The following is a 27199-nucleotide window of genomic DNA, read 5'->3' on the forward strand; positions in this document are numbered from 1 at the left end:
CGGCGAGGCGGACACCAGAGAAGCGGCAGCTCGGTAGCCACCTGACCTCCTGGAAAATAAGACGGCAGCTGATGACACGCAGGCTGAGAGCTTTACGTGGCACATTAGTAAGCTCACTGACGGAGTGGGACGAGTTTTCCACGCGGCTGTTGCATTCCCAGCCGTGACGCACCGTTTGCGCGTGAAGTTTGCGGAATACTGTTAGCGATATCTAATCAATATTAGCGAGATAATTTGGGTGAACGCTGACATTGAGTTGGGCATAATTCTCTGAACTTCTTTCGTGTCTGCGAGAATAACAGCCTGAAGTGGTTCATCTGTCGGTACCGGAGACCATGGGTATAACCGCGCTGCAAGTGCTCCAGTGGTCGTGATGCCAAGCGCCGGTCTGATCCCGCGCGTCCATCCCGTTATGTGCGCTCTCTAACCCCGCAGAAGTGTGGTGCCGTGTCCCGGTCACACCGCCAGGATGAGCAGCACCGACCTGGAGCGCATGTCGCTCAGCTCTTCGGCAAACTCTGTGGCGTCCAGCGCACGGACGCTGTCAGCTAACGTGAGGAAGCTGCACAACGCGCTCAATCTCCTGCTCAACGATTTCGAAAGGGAGCAGTTCATCCACTGCCTGAATGTCTACCACTCCAAACGCAACGTGTACGACCTGGTGCAGACCCTCAATGTCATCCTCAACGCTCCCAGCAAACGGCAACTTCTGCCCATGCTTCGGCTGGTGATCCCCCGCTCCGATCAGCTCCTTTTCGAGCAGTACACCTCGGAGGGCCTTTACTTAAAGTCGGATTTAGTTGCAAGCAACGGACACGCCGAGCCGTCCCCGGGCGAATTCCTCAGCGCTAGCCCGACGCCCCCGGGGCATTTCTCTCCAAACAACCCCCCCGAGTTTCAAGTGGCGCTGCGGGGCTCTCCGGACAGCTTCAGCACCAGTAGCGACGGGACAGCTCCCCTGGTACCTCTTCTCGGGAGGAACTTTATCCACGAGCCGCCCGGTGAGCTGCGCCAGGTCACCATGAAGCGGCACAAGAGCAACGAGGGCCTGGGCTTCAGTATTCGCGGCGGTTCGGAGCACGGAGTCGGGATCTACGTGTCCCTGGTGGAGCCCGGGAGCTTGGCGGAGAAAGAGGGTCTCCGGGTCGGTGACCAGATCATGAAAGTCAACGACAAAGTCTTCGATAAAGTCACCCATGCTGAAGCAGTGAAGGTAAGCGTTGCATTTTTCTTATTTTTCTTACACAGCCGAAGCAAAATTCTCTTTATAATAAACAATAGATGTGTTGTTAATATATGTTAGATCCCAGCAACATTGAACTGGCACGAACTCCTGGGAACTACTTCTGCTCTAGACCTCGCTATCCCGTGTATGATTATCCCCCGTCTCGTATTAATTACGTGTTTGGCCTCTGTGTCTGAAATTGACCTCTTGGCACTAACAAGCTCCGATGTGTTCAGGGGAATTAATTTTGTCCACTGAAAGCAGCTTTGTAATATCACTACGCATGTGCTGTAGCAACACTGGAGTGTCAGCTTTAAACTACTACTTCTAGGAAGCTCGTATGTAACCAGACACCTTCAAAGCAGCTGGTAATCATAGAAGTGTGTGTGTGTGTGTGTGTGTGTGTGTGTGTGTGTGTGTGTGTGTGTGTGTGTGTGTGTGTGTAATGAGATCATTAATTTAACGCTATAACTTAGAATAAAGATGACTTTATCCCCGAGCACTACTGTTAATGACATTGAGCGCAAAGGACACCTATTAGTAAATGAGGTGATAAAAGAGCATGTGCGAATAAGTGTGCAGGGCAGATTGATTTAGGAGGAATTCTATTGAGGACTTGGTTTTATGAGCCTTGTGAACTGTCCATGGTGCTGAAGAGTCCTCTTAACTCTTTTACCTCTTCATCCTGACTTTTCCCCTTTGGCTCAGTTCTTACCCCCATAGGGATTTTTGTTGTGATTGCACTCATTGACACCAAGGTTGTACTCACAGCTCAAGCAATCACAGTTCAAAAGCGCAAGTCAGTTTTAGCAGGGTTGTAAAGTTGCATCTCACTTTAATTGTTTTATGTTGTTAAGAGATTCAGAAACTCACTTTCTTAATGCATAATTACACTGAATATGTAAATATACACTCACCAGCTATTTTTAGTATGCTTGTACCAAATTGGACCTTCTTTTTCCTTTAGAACTAAGAACCCTCCTCAGAGATGTGGTTCCATATTGACATGGATAGCATTAAACAGTTGCTGCAGATTTATCAGCTGCACACCCTCCATGCTAATCTCCCATTCCACCACTTTCCAAAGGTGCCCTGTTGGGTTGGAATCTGTGACTGTGGAGGCCATTTGAGTACAGTAAAGTTATTGTAATGTTCCCAGTTTGAGCTGATTTGAGCTTTGTGACATGGTGCATTGTCCTGATGGAAACAGCCATCAGAAAATGGGTACACTGTGGTCATAAAGGGATGGACATGGTCAGCAATAATAGTCAGGTAGGCTGTGGAGTTCAGTACTGGGGCATTTTGCTGGTGTGTCGTAATCATTATGTGTTGTTGGTCTGGTGTCTCATGGAAAAGAGATTTCATTTCAAAGAAACCTCTTGTCAGAGTTTAGAATATCGGTTTATGGAGCCGGCACATGGAAAAGGGAGCTCGTCAAACACTTTTAGTGTCCATAAGATTTATTTTTCTGACACAGGTTGGAAGTATTAGTTAACAAGATTTAGTTAGTTACAATGGCAATTAAAGATAATGAGAAATGTTCACTTGGTATCCTATGACATAAAATGCGGATGAATGAAATGTGTTCACTCTTTCTACATTGCCATGTGCTGTCTTTGGCCCGTGGGCCACACGTTGAGAACCATGGTTTCAGCACATGGATCTTTTGCACTCAAAGGGTAGAAAGTTCTCTGTTAAAGTCGACGAGCTAAAGAAAAGTAGCGACCAAAAGTGCCAGGTATCTGTAAGCTGCTTTTTAAAATGGTGGTTATCTGTAGTTGAAAGGTCACTGTTATGTTCCCTCCAGCAACCATGGATTATAGCTCAGATTGAGTCCTTTCTAACCTTCACTGGTCTTCAAAAAGTCATCCAGGCTCTGTCTGGTCTCGTCTGGGTTTTTGTAATTCACTTTATTCAGGGCTCAGCCACATGGCAATCCCCCATCTGCGTTTAATCCAAAAAACTGCACCTTTAGGCTTTTGGCTAATGCTTAGACATGAGAACATTTTATGCCTCTTTTCCTTCCCCATGGTTGCTTTAGGGCAAGTTTTGGGCTTTACGGGGTCAAGGTCCCTGACACATAATATTTATGGGCCCTCTGTTATCGCCTCTTCATTCCTGGTGTATTCTGTATCGTTTCTTATTGTAGCTTTGTTCATTTGATCTGCCCATAAGGGAGACACATAGGACATATACTTTCATAACCTTTTAGTGCGTTGAAGTGAAGCATTCATTGTCCTATTTTTGTCTTAATAATACATTCTCTTAAATCTGCTGACTACAGTCTTTCACAAAACTGCAGGAGACTGTGACTGTGCCTCATTTATGCATTGGCTGGAATACTAATGGCATGTCTTAGTTTTTTTAATTTTTTTTATTTCTCAATCATTTCAAGTTGTCTCTTATCTGTGGAAAAAATGCCGTTCATCATTGCTATTGTAAATAAAGAAGTGGAGCATTCTCATCCCTTAATTCCCGTCATCAGAATTCAGCTGCTCCATATTGATGATAGCATGTGACTGCTACTAGTTACCACTGCTGCATGCCCTAGTGCTGTTATTAGCTGCAAAGTGCAGGCATCCAGCCAGCAGGAGAGGAGCCTTGTCTAAGATAAAGTCCCCCTGGAGGTCATTAATGCTTGAGTTCAGTTATTTTTATGCCTTCTCAGTTTGGACTAAATTTTATTAAAGGCTTTTAGAACTGTAATCAATTTAACCTTTTAAACTCCAGGCCCACTTGAAAGTCCATCAATACAAACTCATGTTGTGCAACCAAACATTGTAAAATATAGTTTATATTCAGGTCAAGATGCTGGGCGACATTGTTTTTAATCTTGTGCTGCATCACTTCTTGTTTGTACACCCTAAAGCTTAATTTGTAATTTTAGGGATGCACCTTGAAGTGTGTGTGTGTGTGTGTGTGTGTGTGTGTGTGTGCGCGCGCGCGCGTGTTCTTGCTTTTGTTGTCTTTGATGTCATCTATCCTCCTTTTCAACAAGAGAAACAAATACATTCTCATTATCAACAGTTTTAAAGTCTTTTATCCTTCCATCACAATGTTTTTGAACATTTATTTGGCACAAAATTGATGGGAAACAAAAGATAAACATCAAACACTGCCATCGGAAAATGCCATCCTCCTAACCAATGGCAGTCATCAATAAGAGGGGAATTTTTAGATGTGGCTTCTGCTTATTTGGTGAAGTCCCAAGAGATCATGCACAGCAGGGCCCTTTTTCTGTATGATAAATAGATTCTGTGGATGACCTGGAAGCCATTTGACCTGTGTTTATGTCTGTGAGCACAGTCAGTGGCAAAGCAGATTTTTGGCCACCAATAACAAATCAATATCAGTTTAAGTGCACCCTATATTTGGAACATTGTTACCGGTTTACCTGTTGCCCGACAGCTCTTCCTGCTGAGGAAGTGAAGCAGTTACACTCTACCAAGCTCCACTGATAAAAGCAGTGATTTTACCCCTTAAAACACAGGAGTTGTTTGTCTACCACTTCTCAGTGTTATAATACATTAATTCAGAACTTAAACACACAAAGTGGATGAACAAGGAGCTGGTCCTGTTTTCTGTGAGGTAAAAATGACTGCTTTTGTCAGTTTTGTCTGGTGGTTTTAAAAGAGAATTTCTTTCTGAATGTGTTGTTTCTCCAAATCAAGAACTTTGTTGACTGTTGCCACATATCCACTTGCAGCATTAAAATAAGCTATGCAGTTTCTGGAGAAATTGCTGTGGGACTGTTGTTGTTACAGGATTTTGGTCTGTGGCTTGCTGCTAAAAATTTGGTGGTAAATAGGTTTTTATTCTCAAAATGGCGATATTTCTGAGCATCATGCTAATGTTCTAAAATGACCTATGGGGTTTTATTTAGAAAATTTCAGTGTTAAATTATATTGATCTTCAATAAGTATTTAGAGGGTTTCATCTTTGAAAAAAGTGAGTGTCAATTAAATTCCTTTATTATTCTTATAAACTCGGGATTTTTATTTTGAATATCAGAGATATATCTGACACTGGTGGGTTTTTGTTGTTGTTTTTTTTAACAGTTAACTGTTAAGGCCTTTATTTGAAAAATCTCCCATCGTTAGAGCACCTTGATGACATACAATAAATAGTATAGTATATAAGTAAGAGTGGAAATGATCCAACTTTTAATTTGGAAATTCTTTGTTTCTTCTTCTTTCTTTTTTTTTTTTTTTTTTTTTTTTAAAAGCATATTGTTCTTCTAAGAAACAGGTGACTTTTATGTTCAAACTTGTTGATGCTATCTACTGCTGGAGCGGTGCTGCATGTGTCTCCAGTTTATGTCATTATATTACACAAATTATATTATTTATTTAAAAAAACCAGATAAATCTCAGAACTCTGGTCTCTGCTTTGATAACTGGCTCTCTTGAGTTAGTATTTCTGTACGAGTTGAAGCCTGGTCTCAGGATTTTCTACAACAATCAAAGCTGATATGTTTGCCTGATACATCGTTGCATCTCTAAATAGTTTTCTCATTAGACTCCTTAAACAACAAACCAAAGCACATCTAATAAACTTTTCTGATGATTAACTGACTGAATCTCTGTGTTTATAGTCCTTTCAAAATCCAACAGCCACGTCTGTGAAGCTCAGTGAATCTAAGCTTCTGTCATTTGTGACAGATGAAATTTCACCACTGAATAAGCAGCTGTCTGGACGCTCTTGATGAATCCAGCTGTGACAGCAATTCATTTCAGCAGTCTCGTCGCCTTGAACTGAACGCTCCGAGTATCCAACTTCAACTCTCAGTTTTAATTTATGTTTTTAACGCCAAACCAAATGTTATTAAGGTGGAAATTGTTGCAGCCCTAAATTCTAATCTTCAAGTCCAGAAATAGTTTTCTGCCACATTTACTAAGTGGTTCGAGCTGAGCGATCTCATTAGCTCTGTTTTCAGCAGGAACAGGCAGCTGTTTTTCCACGGAAGATGCTTTGATTGTCCTCCACACCGCAAAAACATCTTTAAAACATGTTGATGTTAATCCCAAAGGCAACCTCTGGCTCTATGAACAGTTACCAAGAGCAATCCCCTCATTTGTAACCCTCCTGGTGACATCATACGAACTCATTAACTTGTAATCACTTGGGATACATCTGATAATTGCTTGTTTTTAAGTTTTGTACTGCAACTATATCCTCTTTAAGATCACATTAATGTGGTAAAGATGCCATTGCACTGAGCTCTCTGAATTAAATTCGGAGCGAAGCATAATAAATGCAAAGTGGGTTAAACATCTGCAGACTCTTCACAGCAGGCAGTCCGGTGCCGTCTGCATGTTGGCACTGCTGAGCTAGACCAACCTCCGTCACAACCCTGGATTGAGCTCCAAGCTATGAATCAATTAATAGTATAACGAGATTTCTATCTGCCTCCCACCATCTAATCGACACACTGACCATTAGCAGTCTGTGGAGCTGCTCCGGGCCACTCGGCTCCCGTTCCTCTAACTTGTGGCCAAGTGTTTGCATGTCAATGTCCCTGGCAGCAGACTATGTGTCAACCCAGTGAATTTAGACAGCGGCCAAGTTTTCATCTCTTATTGAATCCCCTCACTCTCTGGTCCCTTTGCAGGATGGTGATAAAAAAGCAACTGTTCCAAACACAGGAGAGGCACACAGTATTTCTTCAGCTCACTGTAGGCTGAGGGAGACGGGTAAACATATCGAAAAGCAAACTCATCTCTTATCTTTTGTGTTCTTTGCTGGCTCTCTGTTTGTTCTTTGTGCTGCTACATCACCGCTCCTCTTTTGTTTCTTCCTCAAATCCTCCTCAGACTTGAAACCAATTAAATTAACAAAATCAGAGAGCCTGTGGCTAATGGTGAGACAAGACTTGCCTGCCTTATTGTTAACGTCTCTGGCCAGGAAAGCAAAATGGATGTCCTTATCCCTATCCTGTCACATCTTCTGACTACCTGGCACGCGGCAGAGACGATGATTAATGAAAAGCTAGTGCTGGGTAGATGCATACTTGGTTGCCAACCCTGGCATTGACTCTGGAGACTGAGGCCAAGGCAGGCTTTTAGGAAGAGGAGCGAGTCGGAAAGAAATTCAGCTGTAAGTTCTTGACACGGGAAACGGGAAACGGCAATCTACTGCTTTCAGAGGCCATCTCCGAACACGGGTTTGCTAAAGTGTAGTGGATTAAGCCTGTGGAGAACTATACAGGAGGGAAAGGACGGTGTGAATGAGTAATGTGCTGATGATAAAATTAGACGCAGAGGCTTATTTAAAGCCAAGCCTGTTGTTGTGGCAGGATTATTGATGCTATTTGTGGGTCTGAGATGGCAGTAAAGGAAAGAACATGCAACAATCTGGATAAGCAAATGAGCAATAGATTTACTTCAGTGAAAATCAAGACTTCCACATATTTGCTAATGAATTAAACAGAGTTGCACAGAATGATCTTTAATGATGGGTTTTAACTGCATGACACGTTTGCTAAGAAACAGCTTTTGGCTCATCGAAAAGAGATGGACCGAAATGATCATTTGTAGCTGTGTTTATTGTTATTAGTAAATATGTGTATATCTGCTTAGGTTTCTAACAAGTACAAATCATTCTTTAGCTGGTAGTTGCTCTGCTTTCTTCACCATCTGAAAAAATGACACTGACTCACAGAACATCTGATTCGGTGCGCACGTTTAAACACAGGATCCAAAAAGGCCACTCCATTGATTTATTGGCTGCCATTAACAACAGTTAGGTGGATGAATGGTTGGATGATTATTTTTTTTCTATACCTGAAATGAAATGGAAAACAAAGTAAATACAATTATAGACTAAATTAAAATGGCAGTGGTAACATTTTTTTTTTTTTTTTAATGATTTGAATCAACCAGTCCACATGTTCAGGTTCAGTCATTAATGCATCCATCATGCAGGTCTTTTAATTGCCTTTAGGGTAATAAACACTACAACTGAATGTAAGTAAAGTTTATTATCTGGAACAGACTGGGAAGTTTTCAAGGGCGTACCCTCTCTCTGGCTCTGTGACAACTGGGGGAGCAGCCCACCTACCAGCAGCATTGAACTGGATAATTAATGAATGGGCCATGGCCCCCTGGTGGGGTGTGAAGGTACTGGAACCTGAACTCATCTTGTATCTTATCAATAGAGGGAACTGAAAAAAGAGCAGTAGCTGTCAATGAAAGATGTTACAGGAGAATTAGCAAAGTTCTGTACATAAAATCTAAAAGCAAGGTAAAATGTAAAAGCAAATAAAATTAATGAGTTAAAAACCTAAAAATTGCTCAAATGAAGTAGAACAGCCTAATAAAAATAAAGTACAATGAAAAGTCAAAATAAGATTGAAATGATAAAAAAGAAGGTAGGGGCGATCGTGGCTCAAGAGTTGGGAATTCGCCTTGTAATCGGAGGGTTGCCAGTTTGAGCCCCGGCTCCGACAGTCTCGGTTGTTGTGTCCTTGGGCAAGACACTTCACCCGTTGCCTACTGGTGGTGGTCAAAGGGCCCGGTGGCGCCAGTGTCCGGCAGCCTCGCCTCTGTCAGTGCGCCCCAGGGTGGCTGTGGCTACAATGTAGCTTGCCATCACCAGTGTGTGAATGTGTGTGTGAATGACTGAATGTAGTGTAAAGCACTTTGGGGTCCTTAGGGACTAGTAAAGTGCTATATAAATACAGGCCATTTACCATTTACAATTTAATAAAAAAGAAGCTCAATAAATAAAATAATTGAATAAAGCTGTGTGTGTGTGTGTGTGTGTGTGTGTGTGTGTGTGTGTGTAGACAGGAATTAATTACAATTCAAATTAAAGAACTAATAAAAGAGGAAAAAAATATGACCAATAATACAAAAACATTACACAAAAGTACAGTGCATTCTTACAAATGAGAAATGACTTGACTGAATAAAAGCTGCAGCTCTCTGAGGGTTTGTTCCAGATCTGGAGAGGGAGCATAGAGATAGAAATTAGAGCCGTTTCAAAGGACCGGAGGGCACTGGATGGTTTATAACATACCAGCCGGTCAGAAATGTTTTTTAACCGTTTGCCTACTGCATCGGCCGAGTTCAGAGTGCATCTTGATGCCTTAAGGCATCCTAAAGGTCCACATTTGTGCTGTTTACTAAAGAGCAGAGGCCACAAATGTTGAGCTCACAGCTAAGGAAAGAAAAATTCCTCCTCTTTCCTTATTCCCAGCTGAACTGCAGCTAACATAGTCATGAGCAAGATAATTAACATCTAAAGGATTAAGTGACCCAGAGTTAAAGAATTCATTGCTGTATGTTGCTGAAAATGATTAATGAAAATGATGAAAGCATGCATACCTAACGAGCCTTTCAGGATGCACAAAACTCTAAAACCAAACCAGTTTACAAGTTGTTTTTGGCCTTTTTCTGCATACATGTTTCCATTATTACAGACTTTAAAAGTCTATTGCCTTACATAAGCACTTCGCTGGGCCGTTGGACAGCATTTTCTTTCACAAGAGGCTCATTTACTGGTGAAAATGCACACTCCTACAAGTAATTCATATTTACAATATACAACTCTGTGTACTTGATATGATTTGTATGAAAGGTGCACTATTAAATGGTCTGTATGAATGCAGTAGCCTGTAGACAATGCCACATCTGTTTCATGTCTTACTGAACTTTTCATGGTGAAGCGAGGGGAACTTTAGCTGTAAAGATTTTTCTGGTTATGTAAGTAATCATTTAAAAAGAAAACTTGACCCATAACGCTTTAGCCAGAGCTTTTATTATTTTTAGATTGTTATTAACACTGGCAATATTCATGAGAATTGATTTTTTTTTTCTCTGCTGCAAAGACAACTAAAAAAAAACATTGGCAAGAAAGTAAAGCTAAGTCTTTTTCAGTATGAATTAGTTACTGGGACAGGAGAAGTGAGAAACGTTTGCATTTCATTTATCTCAAAGTTTTTCCAGTAAGAGTACAGTGTATGAGCCATTTATATTCCTTAAATACTACATGCACAAGTGAAGTTTGAGATTTTGGGGGCTATTTTCGGCTTCCATGACACAAAAATGGCCAAAATAATTTGGGCAAATTGGTCCACCTTAACTGAGATAATGCATCACTTGCATATTTATAGAGTGATTTTCACAAACTGTTAATACAAAACATACGTTTTATAAGTAAACAACTGTGAAAGTTTCATGGTGATATCTGTTAATTAAGTATTTTAACCAGTGAATAAATGTTATAAATAAATAAAAATGTAGGAAAGTTTTACAATTCGTATTTTTAGAGGATGGTTTCTTAATTTTTTTTTTTTCTCAAAATGTTCACTTCAGTAGTGCTTACATACACCAAACCTACAAGTTTTGATTTGATTTGTTTTCATGCTTAAGATTTTTAGAGTTTGTTTATGTAGTTTTATTTGAAGAACATTTTGACTCCCAAAGGGGGAAAAAAACTTTAATGTGCAAAAAAAAAACCCCAACAACCCTGAAACAAGCAATTTTGAACTCAGATTGTCTTGGTATTCAAATTTCTCTTGTGGGAATTATGCAAATGATTGCATAATTCAATAGCTAAATGCCTCATTAACTTGAATATAATGTTTCTAATAACTTATAAATATGTTTTTAATGTAAGTACCAAATATGTATTAATTTATTGACTGTAGGAAAGACACTGTGGGGAAACGGTCGGTAAATGAACATGAATGTCAAATATTTTGCATTTTGACAGCTTTCAGCCAGTGTCTGATTCAGTCTGTTATACTGTTGGGGCCCCAGTTAAAAAATCATTTTCATGTGAATGCAATACAGTCCTGTGATTGCTTGAAACTTTTATATTTAATGCAAGTTTTACTTTGAAATGGTTTTCTGCACTTGTGTTGATTTGATGGTTCTGTGACAAAATCAAGAAACAGATTTTGATTTATACTTGTAAGGATTATTTTATTTGGGCAGCAGCTGCCTGTAATTTAAGGGAGGAGATTGAAGGGTTGCGCTGGCTGGAACACTGTGATTTACCCAACGAGCAGGTGTCTCTTTGAAAACTGCCCTTGCGGGTACCCTTGAGCAAGACACTTAGCACCTAACTGCTCCACTGGCCAACAGTTATTTGGCCACCATCTTGTACTGGCTGGCTTCCAGTTGTGACCGTGTGTGTGGCTGTACAAGTGTGAAATGAGTCATGACTTAAGTTTGGAGGATCAGCGCTTCTCCTCCTCCTTATTATTCTTACATTTGACAGCTTGAACTCTCTGCCTCAAGGACAAAGGTACCCCTGCAACGATCCCCTGATGCTGGTCTTTGCCTTTTCCGTCATATCGTCTGCAAGTTTGGACGAAAACCACTCTAAACCTGACGTTATCCTGAGAGAAATGCCTGCTTTTCTTTTTGTTTTCATCCCAGGGTGTGAAATATTGCTGTTCTGTCAGATGATGTCACACACTGGTTGTGGCATCAATGTTGGACCTCGAGAGATTAATGGCCTTCTTTTAAAATGCTAATACACAAAGTGCTTAAAGTTCTCAGACCACCTGTCACAAAAACATGAAAACTATTTTAGAAATCTGTCAAAAAACTTCTTTAAAACTAAAAATCACGTTGCTGTTTATCAGGCAAATAACAGAATTAATTCACATTTTTATTTGAGGCAGCACACTGGACTTCTCAGAGGAGTCAGAAGTGAATCAAACATAACATGTGACGGACTAGAGTTCAGTTTCTGTTTTGAGCTTTGTTTTGCTTAGTTTTCATTCACTGATTTATTTTTATATTTTACTTGCTTTTTACTTTTGCTTCTGGTAGGCTAAGTGGAAACCTTTGGGGTTGAAAATGAAGCCAATGTGAAATGCTAAAAGCTGCAGTTCTTTTAGGAGTCTATGGCTTCCATGTTAAAATGCCAAACTTTGCAGCATTAAAAGACACATTCACAGCCTGTTACACAAAGTAAATAAAACTAAAAGGTTGTTTCCTCCTATGTAAATTAGCTGTGGCTTTGTGGATCGTAAATAAATAAAAACGTCGGTGGTTTGATTCCCTGGCTACTCCAGTCAGGGGCAATAAAAGTAGAATTGCCCCCGATGTATCCGTGTGAGTGTAATTTAGTGAATACGGCTTGTAGTAAAAAGGTGCTTTCAGTGCGAGATTAAGATAAGATAACCTTTATTAGTCCCACACGTGGGAAATTTGTTTTGTCACAGCAGGAAGTGGACAGTGCAAAAGTTATGAGGCAAAAATTAGAATACAATAAGAATAAATACAGTACACAGCTGTACAGAATAGAATAAAATAAAATACTATATACAGTAGAATAAAATAAAATAAATATACAATAAGATAAAAATAGAATACAAATACTATATACAACTGAGTAAAAATACAACGATGACAGAAAGGATTATTGCACTTAGTATTATTGCATATGTATGGATGTGTGTGCTTGATCAGTTAAAGTCTTTGTTGTGGAGTCTGACAGCAGTGGGGAGGAAAGACCTGCGAAATCTCTCCGTCCCACACCGTGGGTGCCGCAGTCTCCCACTGAAGGAGCTGCTCAGTGCTGTCACAGTCTGCTGCATGGGGTGGGAGATGTTGTCCATCAGGGATGACAGCTTAGCCGCCGTTCTCCTGTCACTCACCACCTCCACTGGGTCCAGAGGGCATCCTAGAACAGAGCTGGCCCTTCGGATCACCCTGTTCAGTCTCTTCCTGTCCCCAGCAGAGATGCTGCCGCCCCAGCAGACCACACCATAAAAGATAGCAGAAGCCACAACAGAGTCATAGAAGGTCTTCAGGAGTGGGCCCTCCACTCCAAACGACCTGAGTCTCCGCAGCAGGTACAGCCTGCTCTGCCCTTTCCTGTAGAGGGCGTCTGAGTTATGAGTCCAGTCCAGTCTATTGTTCAGATGAACACCAAGGTACCTGTAGCTGTCCACAGCCTCAATGTCCACACCTTGGATGTTCAGTGGTTGCAGTGGAGAATGCTTGTGCCTGCGGAAGTCTACCACCAGTTCCTTGGTTTTACTGGCGTTGATCTGGAGGTAGTTCAGCTGGCACCAGTCCACAAAGTCTTGAGTCAGTCCTCTGTACTCCTTGTCGTCCCCATCAGTGATGAGGCCGACTATTGCAGAGTCATCAGAGAACTTCTGCAGGAAGCACTGGGTGGAATTGTGGGAGAAGTCTGCAGTGTAGATGGTGAAGAGGAACGGAGCCAGAACCGTTCCCTGTGGGGCCCCCGTACTGCAGACGACCCTGTCCGACACACAGCCCTGAGTCCTCACATACTGTGGTCGGTCGGTGAGGTAGTCCAGGATCCAGGTAGTGAGGTGATGGTCCACTCCAGAGTTCACCAGCTTGTCCTTTAGAACCGAGGGAAGAATGGTGTTGAAGGCACTGGAGAAATCAAAGAACATGATTCTCACAGTGCTTCCAGCGGTCTCCAGGTGAGCGAGGGAACGATGTAGGAGGTGAATGACGGCATCATCCGCTCCAATGCCGGGCTGGTAGGCAAACTGAAGTGGGTCCAGTGATGAGCTTATTAGGCGCCGAAGCTGAGCCAGGACCAACCGCTCCAGGGTCTTCATCAGGTGGGATGTCAGAGCCACCGGCCTGTAGCTGTTGAGGTCCTTGGGGCGTGAAGTCTTTGGCACTGGTACAACACAGGAGGTTTTCCAGAGCTGTGGGACTCTTCCCAACCTCAGGCTCAGGTTGAAGAGGTGCTCCATCACCCCACACAGTTGGTCCGCGCAGGACCTGACGACCCTCGAGCTGATGCCATCTGGACCCGCTGCCTTCTTGCAATTAATCCTCCTCAGTTCCCTCCTAACCTGGGTGGTTGAGAGAGACAGGCTGGAGCCTTGTGTTGAGTGTGTATTGGATGCTGTTGTTGGGGGTGGGGGGGAGTGAGCAGGGTGAATAGAGGAGGTGTGAAGTGTCTGAGGTGGAACAGCAGCAGTGGGGGTGGGTGAGTCTGCAGCCGATGTTGCAGACTGCCTCATGGCTGAGTCAAATCTGTTGAAGAAATGATTCAGTTCATTTGCCCACCTCACATCCCTCCCAGGCAGAGAGTTAGAATCAGAGGTTCTTTTTTTCACTTAATCGTTTGGCTAATATTAAATGGCTCACTGTGTGATGATCTAAAATGTTTCTGCATTTTGATGAGTAAAATTCTAGCATTTTATTAGCCTGCACTAATTAGCAGGTGTGATTCAAAAACCAATGTGGTATCAGCCAAAAAGCTAGCATTAAGGCTTCAAATTACAGAGTCCAGTAGGTGATGGTGGCTACACTCATGTGTTATACAGTCTGCCATGGTTTGGTTTGATTTAGGCACTGAAAGGTATCTGGTTGGGATAAAACAAGTCCCTTCACATCATTAATGGCATTTTGCGAACTGACACCAAATGTGACAAAAAAAAAAGTATCTTACATCATTATGTGATGAGCTTGGAGTTGCTATAGATACCGGTCTCGCTACTTCCTAAACCCAAAGCAAACCAGAGGACACCTTGTGTGAATATTGGAGACACTAGATGCTTTGATAAATGTACAGCATGCCCGGGAATGAGATTAGGAGGTCTTCAGACTACGGCTGCCTCGCAGAATGCTGGAAGCGTTCCCACAGTTTTCTCCAAACATTTACTCAACCCGCAGTGAATTAATATTATCACAGTGCAAACTCTTTAATTTTCCCTGACCAACAGATGTTCACTTTGGCAGCTACAACTGAGCAAATCAGAAATCTCTACATTTTTTTTCCTCCTAGAAAAGAATAGAAAAAAGTATTTTTGTTCAGCTCAGGTTGGTGGTAAGCAGCTGCTCACAAGTCAAAGCACAAAACTCTTGATTAAGTGTTGCTTTGCTGCTCTGGCTGCTGAAGGAGAAAGAGAAAATTGATAGAAAAGAAGCTAATGAATGAATGGAACACTTAATGACTATTTTTTTGCGATGAAATGTAACACAGGAACACAGTTTGCTCCAAAGAAAAACAGCCGATTGATCTTTTTATATGATTTTCGTCCAACTCTGGCCATATTGTGGCATTTATATCATGATATATCACGGCTGGTTTTAATCACATTGTCCTTCCCTTCCAGCAAATGCAATACCTGAAGGTTTATTGTAGCTCCTCTGTTCAATTTGTCTCCATAATTATACTGTAAAATATTTATAAATTGCTTTAATTAAGTGGGCGGGGACCAGTTCTGACTGGCTTTGTGTTGTGGCATGCTAAACCAATGAATATTGAAATGTTTACTGGCTTAGGAGGCTCGATGGTGAAGACTGAGTGGGAGATTAAGGAAACGCACTCATACTGTGATCCAAGTTTCTGCAGGACATAATGTTCCATGCTGAATTATATGTTGACTATTAAGCTATGGTGTGCTTGTTGATATTTTGTTCAGCTTTTTACATTGTTATTCCTAATTGTAGCATTTTTGTCACTCATGTTCATGTACATGGAAATAAAAACTCACAGCAACTTTAACCTCCAGCTTTCTAGAAGTGTCTCGTCTCTCTCCCCTTCTTTGGTATCAACTATTTGGGGCAATCGTGGCTCAAGAGTTGGCAGTTCGTCTTGGTCTCGGTCGTTGTGTCCTTGGGCAAGACACTTCACCCGTTGCCTACTGGTGGTGGTCAGAGGGCCCGGTGGCGCCACTGTCTGGCAGCTTCGCCTCTGTCAGTGCGCCCCAGGGTGGCTGTGGCTACAATGTAGCTTGCCACCGCCAGTGTGTGAATGTGTGTGTGAATGACTGAATGTAGTGTAAAGCGCTTTGGGGTCCTTAGGGACTAAGTAAAGCGCTATACAAATACAGGCCATTTACCATTTACCATTCTGTCCATCTTAATAAAGGCATTTTCATTCTCCTCTAGTTGGTCCACCTGGTGTCCCATAGACAGACTTCCTGCCAAAGTGACTCTATTGTAATGGTCTAATTGCTTTACAATGGAGCCACCAAATGCTCCAATTCACAGTGAAGGTGTCCCCAATCCATCACCTGGAGTCCACAGCGCTAAATCACCGGAAGTAGCCATTAATATCCGGTCAATGAGCTGAATCCCGCCATTTCTAGAGACTTCTGTCTGCAGGTAGGAAGTGGCTCATTCTATTAGGCCTCAGGGTGCTCTGAGTTTAACAGAAATCAGATTTTTTTTGAGTGAGATTGGGTGAAACTACCACGGTCACTCGTCATGTGAAAATTGCAGTTTTTGAATTCATTTTGTACACAAATGGTACACAGAATTGGGTTTATACACTCAAATGCTTCTGTTACTAATAACGCAATCGTGAAGACAACAATAGTCTTCTATTTTTTATTGAAACTGGTGATGCATTCAAACAGAAGCCGAGGCCTGGAGGAATATGAATATTTTTGTGTCTGTGTGTTGTGTTGCAGTCTTTGTTGGTCTGGGAGCTACAGTGCTAAAGTCTTGAATCACCATCCATTTCTTCATGTTGTGCCAGACATTCTTGTAATGTTTTAAATTGGTCTTCAGCTGTTGTACCTTAGTCCATTTGAAGGGCTTCAAAGTTTTTCTTTGGACACTGGCTGCTTTTTCAATCATTTTCAGTCCGGTCCTTGTACCTGATGATTTTCAGAGGCAATATTTTTCTTATTTTAAGTCACCATGAGCATAAAAACCCACCTAAATAAACCAGTGTTGTCTACAACTGACAAATTAACAAAGACAAAAACTTAAATTGTATCATTATTCACTCTGTTACTAGCAGTCTGTTGCAAAATCACATAATTTATTTAGTTGAATCTTTAAAAATTGCCAAAGAAAACATTTTAAAAGGCATAAAGTAGTATTGTTGCATCAATGAGGTGATTCTCAAAGACCTATTGGCCACTAGGTACTAGCTGGTTGACATATCTTGACATAATCCGCAGTGAGTACTTCTAATTTTGAGAAAACTGGATAGAAAAGGCCAGGTTACAAAAGAACTGGACTGAAAACCAGTGACAACAGGTCTGATCGAGAGATGGATTTTTGGCTCTTATTGTCTTCAATATATATGGAGGAGGTCAGGAGAGAGGTCCAATAGCGAGTGTCTACAGACATCCATGAAAAAGCCTTGAGGCTCCGTCATGTTTTGAGACTACATTTTTGCCAGTGGTCTTGGGAATTTTGTGAAAATAGATGGAATTATGAATGCAGAAAAGGGAGAGGAAGTCGTAGGTAACTGAGAAACTCCGGAAATATCTCATTTCATAATCTGTTCACATATTGATCTAAAAGCAGATTTAATTCATGAAATATAATACATAATGCATATTTAAAATTAGAAAGTAAGAAAAACGCATGGATGAAAGATAAAGGTGAACTCCTTCATTCAAATGCAAGTTACAGTGTAGGCTGTAACTTGCATTTGAGATTGTAGATTACAGGTAATGCCGCGTGCGTGCACTTGCCCTAACCTTAGGTGGGATTGAATTGAGCTTGTTGGGCATTTCTCTCTGAGGCTGCATGTCAGCCATTGTAGGTGTCATGAGGCTGCAGGATTTCTGCATGAATATCAATGAGGATTTGCGAGGTTCTATTGTTACTTTTTTTTTGTCTGTTGCTCTGACACATTATCAGGAGCTGGGGACAGGGAAAGGAGAGATGTGTCTGTAGCTGCAACGCACACACAAAAGCCCAGGTGATTATTATCCCGCTCAGAGAGTCAATTAGAGAGAGATACAGAGACCTTTCTGGAGTGACAGATGCATTATTAAAGGAAATAAATTTGCTTGCATTTCCCCCTTTTTTTTGTATGTCCCACAGGGCCTCTAAATCATTAATAAGGCTGACTTTTAAATCAGTTTATTGTAATTGTCTGCTTTTATTTTATCTATTATCTGTGATTTGATCATTTCAACAGCTGATTCAAACCAGTGCGTATCTAAAAGTTTTTAAACGCATCATCTTTCCGATGTCAGCACAGGCAATGTGGGAATACTCCATATGGGAATATGTGTAATTCACACTAAGACATATTGCCATGAGTTGCCAACGATAACAATGACATCATGATACAGCAATTCTACAGTACTTGATCTAGGATACATTATGATAAATTAACCAGTGAGGTTCCTCTTCTTCATCACAGTCTCATTTAACTTCCCTTCAGTTTACTGTCATCGATTTGATAGCACCAGCACAATCTGCTGAGTCAAATTGGTGGGAGAATATTTTAGATTACATGCATGTAATAATACAAATGTTACTATTATTTATTTGCAATTTTTATTGAGAACTTTAATAATCCTATGGTCAAACACTAGATGGAAGCACATCATGACAACATTGCATCATTTGCAAAAATCTGCATAATCTTTAGTTGCACCTATGAAAAAAATAAGTCTGACGGGCATAAAAGTAAACTTGGCACAAAAAGAAAGGAAATTTGTTTGGTCAATAATTTCTTTGTAACGAGGCTTCTTGTCAAAAAATCTTATTCCATTATGAAGCCTGTTTAATTCCTCTTCAGTGGTGCCACATTTGTGTCAACCAGTGTGGTTGTGTTGGTCACTCTGGCACAGACAGCACACCCAGCCTGGTCCCACAAGTGTTCAACGGGGTTGAGGTCATGACTGCAGACAGGCAATTCCATCCTCTCCACTTCCAAACTCTGTAGGTGAACCCTGCTCTGTGGGGGCAAGCGGTGTCATCCTGGAGAATGGAGTTTGTTCGCAGACAAGATTAATAGAATCAAATATAATAATGACTTAGCCATCTTATGATTTTATAGTTAGTACCTTGGTTATTTTGGCTCACTGTGTAATTAACTAGATTGACCTACTGATGTCTTTTAAGATGATAACAGGTGGAAGAGTAGATCATCTACCAGTCTGAAAGTTGTGGATCAATCCCTGCTTTCTCCAGTCCACATGTCGACCTGTCCTTGGGCAAAATATTGAACTCTGAGTTGCCCCAATGCATCCATCGGTGTCTGAGTGTGTGTGAAAGCACTTAGGCGTAGACAAAAGTGCTATATGATTGATATTTTATTGCAGGCTTTAATTTCTTGTATCCACATTACATTTGGATAGAAGAGTGTTTTTAACAGATGGCTTTTGTATTTCATGGGTGATTGCTCGCTTTCATCAGTGGCGCTGGCAACACCTGGGCACAGTGTGCCAGTGTTCTGTAAAGGCCCTCAGAGCTCTGTTGCCTGGCTCTCCTGCATGAGACACCTTACTTGGAATTTGGTTTGGATTTTGCACCAAATAACATTCTCTACACCACTTTTCCACTCATGCACTCACCCACTCCACTGATTGTAATGACTACACACACTATGGTTGGTTGAAGTTCTTTCCTTGTTTTTGTCATTTAAAATAGTCTTTTGTCCTGATTCATGTAATTAGTCCGAGTGATGCTACGACTGCAGATATGCATTGATGTAATTTTGTCTTTAGTCCAATAAAATAAACACCTTATTACTATCCAAACCTCAAGTGTCTGGACTTGGCTGTTTTTATGCCATTGTTTACATTTTCTTTTTATTTTATTTTAGATTTCTTATTGATATTTAGAACTGATAACATTGTGAGGTCACATAGGGATGCGCCAATCCAACTTTTCCCAGTTCCAGTATGATACAGATACCCTGGTTTTGTGTATCTGCCAATGCAATATAATATGCCAGTATAATAATTTCCCATTAAATACCAATTTTAAATAAAAAAAACAAAAAACAAACATTGATAAGTACATTTAATATGTTGTGCAAAACACCACCACTACCACTACCAAAAAAATTCTCCGCCATTATATAAAAGGACCAGGTGAACTCTTTGCAGAAGCAATGCTCTTCCCTTTGTAACAAAAATCTGTCTGAACGTTTTCTGTTAGCTTCCTGCTAACAGTATGTTAGTGCAGAACTGCTGGTGTGTTGCACAGTAGCTCCACAACAACACAGCCGAGAGAATGGATTGGCCCATAGAATGACTTGGATACCTGACCATGGATACCTGATGGAGCTTTTCTGTTCCCATTCCTACTCAGCTGGAGTAAGATGGTGTGGGTAACTCTGGTGATCATGTAACAACGATATAAAGAGAAATATAGCACCGGTGAATTTAGTATGCTCTCAGCACGGTTACATATTATTGTTGCCTCAGTCAATGTTAGGAGCTGCTTTTTCTGTTGTTGCAATTGAGCGCTGGTTTCCTCTGTGGTTTGTAAGTTCTGTAGTGGACACTCTCTCGCTCTCTCTCTTGCTCTCACTCACACACAAACACACACTGGCAAATTTTCCGGCACTGCCTGATGCAAGCAGCCATTCAGTGATTGCTCTACTGGAGGAGGACGAAGAAGAATTTAATAGAGTTACGTAAGCACAAGAGAGACGATTTAAATAATCTCTTCCTGAGAAAAGGACTTCCTGGGAGGTTGTGGAGTCCTCTGATGTGTGAATTATCAGGACTGGGGTGGAGTAAAAACACTGGGAGTCTTCAAAGGAGAGCGGCTGGGTTGTATAAGCCACATGGGCTTTCTGATCGACTTTTTTTTATTTTTTTTTACCTAGGGTTAATCACTCACATATTCAAAGCGAGACCACCAGCATAAACCTAAATCCTCTTTTGTGTGTTTGTCATGTTACATTATTTCCTTCAAGACACACACAGTGAGAGCGAGCATGGAGTTGGTTAAGTGGCCCAGATGTTTCTTTTATGTTTGTGATAACCACAGAGGAGCCCTGCTGGTCATCTATTGCTTTCTCTCCCATCTCCTACACACACTCAGAGTCCTGCATACTCCAAACCATCTTCTGTCCACCACTCTTACAAAAGAGGCAAAGAAAAAAATAGGAGTTGAAATTCTGGAAATAGGTGTAAAGGACACGATGAGATTCAGCTCAAGCTCTGTTGTGGTGTGTTGCAAATTTTATTATTTTTATTATTTGTTAAGGTGATTGGCAACTGAGCCGTGTGTGTGTGTGTGTGTGTGTGTGTGTGTGTGTGTGTGTGTGTGTGTGTGTGTGTGTGTGTGTGTGTGTGTGTGTGTGTGTGTGTGTGTGTGTGTGTGTGTGTGTGTGTGTGAGAGAGTGAGTGATAAAGCTCTTGGTTGAGTCATCAGCAATGAAGATGAGATGTATTAGAAGATATATAGTTCTTTGCTTAAGGATCTAAGCCTGTCTACATAAAGTATTTGAGAGATTTTAACTGTGACTGATGCAAAATGCATTTCACTGAGAGGAGCTTAAATTTCAGTTTCTGCTAAAAAAAAAATCTTAAACCTAAACATCTTAAAGAAACTTGTCTAAATTGGTTTTGCTTTGGACTCTTGTCTAGTTTTGAAAGAATTAGGCTTGTTTTCTTTTCAGAGGGGCCCAGAGAGTTGGGCTTCTTGTTTGCAGGGCAGGCTGACCGATGAGATCAGGCAGGAGTCTTTGTGGATTATGATATTCGTAGATGAAATTGTGATCTGCAGGGCGCAAGCGGAGGTAAGCATAGGAGAGAAAAGCAATGAAAGTTGCTAGAAATTAGACAAAATACATGCATTTGAAAGAGAGGGACACAGGTGCAAAGATAAAGATTTAAGGTAGTGAGGATGGATGGGCTTAAATATGTGAGGCAAACCATCCAAAGAAACAGACAGTGCACAAGACAAAAGGATAGCAGCAGGAGTGAAAGGGATGGTTTACAAGATGTTATGGAGACCTGCTATGATGTCAAAAACAGAGGCTGAGCTGGAGGTGGCAGAGTTGAGGATGCTAAGATTATTATTGTGAGTAACCACAATGGACAAGATTAGAAATGAGTATATCAGCGATATGGCTCAGATTGAACCGTTTGGAGGCAAAGCAAAGCTGAGCTGGTTTGGACATGTGCAGAGTGGGTATACTGGACAGAGGATGCTGAATATGGAGGTGTCAGGCAGGACGAAAAGAAAAGAAGATTCACAGATGCAGTGAAGGAGAATATGCAGAGACTTGTGGGACAGAGTGAGATGGAGGCAGATGCAGTGTCTATTTGTGCGACTGTCTTCTATAAAGAACAGAAGTTGTCTTATGGGTGTCAGAGTATGTAGAGAAAAACAAGTAAGTCCTTAACAGGCTGTTTGTTCTGCTTTTTGATTAGATGTGATTCCACTTTCTGTTGCTGCTGTTTTTAAACAATATCCACGTATGACTTCTTTTGATTAGTGTTTCCACCGCAGAGATGTGAAGTGCAGCTTCAAAAGAATCTATTCTGACTCATTCTTACAAACTCTGTAGCTAGAATTATTATTCTTCACCTGGTTCCCGGTCATACGTGCAGTTATATCTGTTAAAATTCTGTCTGCCCTCCTGCAGAAGGTTAGCTGTGCATTGTTAACTTGTCTTATATTAGTTTTAAATCACATAAGAAATGTGAGAAGGTCGTGTGGTTAACAGAGGTTCCCTGCCAATATGCTCCACAGTTTTCCCGATGGCCAGTAATATAATAAATGTCCAATGTTAGTTTGTACTAACGGTTCTCTAATAAACCATAAAATTACATTCTCATGACATGATCTATACTTTAAGAACTAGCGACAGTGTTTCCTGCTGTGAAACGTCCAAATTTAATGCATGCATTCTTGTGCTTCCTCACATTTTAATGTTTTGACATCTGTACCAAATACCGTATAAACAGACTTACAGCAGAAAACAATCACATCATGCATGGACCCAAGTGTAAGCTCTATAAAATGGATGTTTAACACACGAGCGAGCTCTGCTGTGAAACGGGGAACAACTGTTATGTTTTCCTCAACGTGAAATATGAAATAATTGGACCATCAACATGTGATTCAACATCTTTTCAGTCAGCACAGTGAAGGTTTCACAGTTCTGCTGTCTACTGACCATAATCAGAAGTATTTACACACGGGACTCTGTAAATTGCACTCTCTGTAGAGTCTTCACAGAGGTACAGTAGACCACAGGAAGACATTTTTGATGCCTCGTCCTCGTATATTTGCAGGAATGCTTTATGAAAAGCAAGTGAGCATCTTTAATTTCACATGCTTTTCATTGCTTAAATGTAAATTCTCTTGAGACTTGCATGGAAATTTATGCATATTTTATACATAAAAAAGAGTATTATATAGGGTGGTTAATGGAAACAGGATGTCTGAAAAGTCACTCTCCTCCTCCTTGTTTTTATTTTTTATTTTCAGCAGACACAGCATTGACATAAGGCTGCAGCCTGCCTTTATGTAATTGGATTTCATGTAAATTAAAGAGAGTTAAAAGTTATGTAACATTAACTTCCTTTTCAGGTAGTTATTCATCCAAAGTCCACATCTATTTCTCAATTTGAAGCTATAGTCGCGGAGGCTAATCTCTGTCTGAACTGCCATGCCGAGACAATTACCCGGAGATAAGATGATGACTGCAGGGTATTTGGAAGATTGAAGTCTGAAGGACAATATGGGTGGCATCACATGATGGGCTTTAATTCTCCCCTGATATTCCCAGGGTCAAACTAAGCAGCTGTGGTCATGATAAATGCTGATTCGGCTTAGATTATGACTGCTGACAAGGTGGCCTGTTTAAAGACTTAAATCCAGCTGCGGATGGATAATTGTCTCCATGCTGAGGAAATATGAGCATTTCAGCTTTGATTTATTACCTCTTTGTATTAACTGATTATAGTGATGGATGAAGGTAAAAAAAAAAGTGAATCAAGGGAGATGAGAAGGAGGGGAGGAAGCTGACGCGACATCAGGTGATTGAGCTGGACATTTCATCTGTCCACAGCTGTGGTGTGTTTTCCAATTCACACTTATCACCAGTGTCCTCCTCAGCCATGTGCCCTCTGCTGATTTGATCCCTTTGATCCCTAAAGAGGGCAGAATTAAGTGACAGGGAGAAAACAGGTCAGATTTCCTAACTTTTTATTATCTGAATTGAAAGGACAAAGTATTTATGATTGTCTCATTTTCTCAAATCTCAAAAGTTTATATCATCGCAACATTTCAAGTAAATTTGCAATGATGATATTTTCAGGATATAGAAAAAAAATGCTATCTGCGATTACATCTTTCAGGAGCCGGCATGTATTGTATTTATTATTCTCTCCTATTTCCTTTCTGATAAAGCTTACAGTTAGGTCTAGATCAGGTTACCCTGAAGCATTTTTCAGTTATGCTGCTGTACCAGAAGTTTTTTTTCTATAATTTTAGACATCTACTTTTTACATTAGAGCTCAAAGAGTTGTGCTGACTGATTCTTTCATTTCTTATGACCTACTACAGTAGTAGTAGTTCTTCCTGTAAAAGGGGAGTTTTTGTCCTTCCCACCATCCCCTAGTGTTTACCCACATGAGGCTGTCTGATTGTCATTTTCTTCCTGTATAAAGTGGCCTGAGGAGGCTGTTTTTGGGGGTATATAAATAAAGCTGAATTTAACAGAAATTTTTATTTACGCAAACAAAATGAAATGAATTTTCAATCTCTCCTCAATGAGCTCCTGTCAATGCTGACAGACTACTTACTTTGAAGTGTGAGTGTATGGGTTCCATCAGCATCACAGTGCTGATACAGCATTTTGTAGAGTGACACAGCATAAGTAGCTTAGCTTTGTGGCAACACTGCATACGCTTTAGTTTACACGTAGTTAAACTAACTTGTAACTTTTCAGTAGATGCGTAATATTGTCACAAAACAAAATTGAAGTTTATTTTCTACTTGGGATATTGTGTCCTTGGTTGAGCTTTTTAACCTGTTGCTTAAATCTTTCTTATTTCACTGTGAAACTACATTAGATATCAGTCTATCCATTAATGGTCTCCCTGTCACATGGAGTGCAACTAGCAAAAGCTCCAGCAATGCCTAATTGACTCATTTGTTTATTTTTGGATGTACGCAACAGTGTGGGTTTTTTGTTGTTGTTGTTGTTTGTTTTTTGCTGTTTGTTTGTTTTTTGTTTTTTTTTTACCTCAAGTTGTGAAATAATTTTGTTGTTTCAACCATTAGCTTGAACAGTTTTCTTTCATATTTTGCAGCCCACTATGCTTTGTTGGAGGTCTTACCTCTTCCAGTCAGCTAGTTTGTTTTTTTTGAAACTAAATCATCAGAGGTTGACATGCTGATAGGTTTGGGCTTGCGTCGTCGTTGTGTACCAGTGAACATAAACACATGCTGCTAGATCATTGATAATGTCAGTTGACACTTTATTTTTAATCACATAAAGAATTGTACTGATATTATTGTGAATGGTACGATGATGCCACAGCCGTGCTCTTAATGGGATATGAAAAGAGAAGCTTTATCATCTTTGTTTCATTGCAGTATGTAAGCTTCTAATTTTCATTAATCATTATTTACTTTTTTATCCAGTGAGAACTCTGCTGCAGTTCTTATTTTATTAAATTAAATACTTGTTCCTGCTGTGCAGCATGCGTGCATTTTGTAAGATTACCTTGCATAACAGTCGATTACACTATTGGATTTAATGAGATTAGAATAGCTAATACAGAACTGCAGCGCAAAGACTATAACTGTTTTTGTTTTTCATAGCACTTTTTTTTTCTCATCACTGTATTAAAGAGATTTGGGCAGATACTCAGCAGCTCATTTCCCTTTTCTCCTGAAACAGGAAAAACACTCGTTAAAAACCTTCTGAATATTTGTCTGTAGTCTTGTGAACATTGTTTTAACAGAAGGCCAAAGCCTTTTTTCATATACCAATGAGAAGAAAAAGAGTTTAACCTGATTAATTACAGGCTGGCTTTTAGCTGAATGTCATCCATCTAAATGCTAACATGTTGGGACGTATGCATCTCCTATTTCCAGAAGCTGCATCCTCCCATCTGAACTGTTGATTTACAAAATGATGGCAGAATATTGGCGACTATTGCTGAAAAGACCCTACACCTTCAAAGAGCTGAGAAAACATGACTCAAAAAGATTAGATAGCCGCTGAACGAGACAAATGTATGAAGTAGTCGTCACTATTACCCGTATCACTCGTTCAAATTAAATTCAATGCTGCATGTAAATGCCAGGCCATATTAAATCTTATCTCATGTAAACAGTTGGTCTCAAATCTACAGTCGGAAGGACTTCAGTCTGAATGAAGAAAAATGTGTGCGTGTAACCGCAGCGCCACTGTTCCCAGCAGGCAAGACAAACCTATAGAGATCAAAGAGTGTTCCTGACTACACTACTTCTCTTTTGCTGAAGCCAGAAAGCTTGTTGTATCTACCTTTAGTCATTTCATACAGAATAACACGGTGTGTGTGTGTGTGTGTGTGTGTGTGTGTGTGTGTGTGTGTCAGCCTAACATGGCAAGGAGCCCAGGTTGTAATGCAGGCCTTACCCTCAGCTTGTCACCCCATTAACCTCAAGTGTGTGTGAGTGCTGTCAAGCTTAGTCAGCAAGGTGGAATGCACTCGGACCTCCGCAGATGTGTGTTTTTGCTGATTTTGTACTGTAAGTGTGCGTGTGTCTGTGTGTTTACGTGCATACATGAGAAGAGAGGAGGGGAGTCAAGTTCAGGTTCAGGACAGGTCAAGTGTTGGGGAGATGTAACAGTCTCTGTGGTGCCTCTGTCTGTACCGGGTGAGTACTCTTATACTTTATTACCTTCCCTCTCCAAGCCCAAGGCTATCAGCACCCACAGAGTTATTACACCTTATCCAGGCAAGCGCACACATGACATTACACTTAGAATACACTCTCACCACAGGCAATACACAGTGTTGTGAAACAGCACCCTTGTGCAGAGTCCCCAAGATCTGAATTTCTGGTCCTCCTTGTCACGTCTCAGTGGGACATTTTCTCATTTGGGTCTTATGCATTCAGTCAGAGCGTTATGAAAGCAGCTGGATATCTGCTTTGCCTGTGGTTTTAATACATCAATTCTTGATATTGTGCTTTGACCTCCGCCGTCTGCCCTTTAGTGCTTGCTTGTCTGGAGAGCCCATCACACCATAAGAGGCCAGGGCCTCCTGTCAGCTCTCGTTCTCTGTATGAGCAGGAGAAGAGGTTTCATGGGAGCAATTGCTCTCAGAGGCTCTGATAATAGCTC

The 27199-nt window shown here is 40.9% G+C and overlaps 1 protein-coding gene across 3 annotated transcripts in view; it reads left to right on the forward strand.

Annotated features, from left to right (window-relative positions):
• Positions 1-469: 469 nt before the first annotated feature.
• Positions 470-27199, forward strand: part of whrna (whirlin a) — a 212152-nt gene continuing 185422 nt past the window's right edge. For all 3 annotated transcript variants that reach the window (XM_085359646.1, XM_085359647.1, XM_085359648.1), the window contains exon 1: positions 470-1213. In XM_085359646.1, the coding sequence (XP_085215772.1) occupies positions 470-1213 (744 nt within the window). The remainder of the gene's footprint in view (positions 1214-27199) is intronic.

The sequence above is a fragment of the Diplotaxodon limnothrissa genome, linkage group LG7 (genome assembly GCF_057381915.1).
Source record: "Diplotaxodon limnothrissa isolate DT_005_m linkage group LG7, D_limnothrissa_male_GT1.1, whole genome shotgun sequence".
NCBI classification, from domain to species: Eukaryota; Metazoa; Chordata; class Actinopteri; order Cichliformes; family Cichlidae; genus Diplotaxodon; species Diplotaxodon limnothrissa.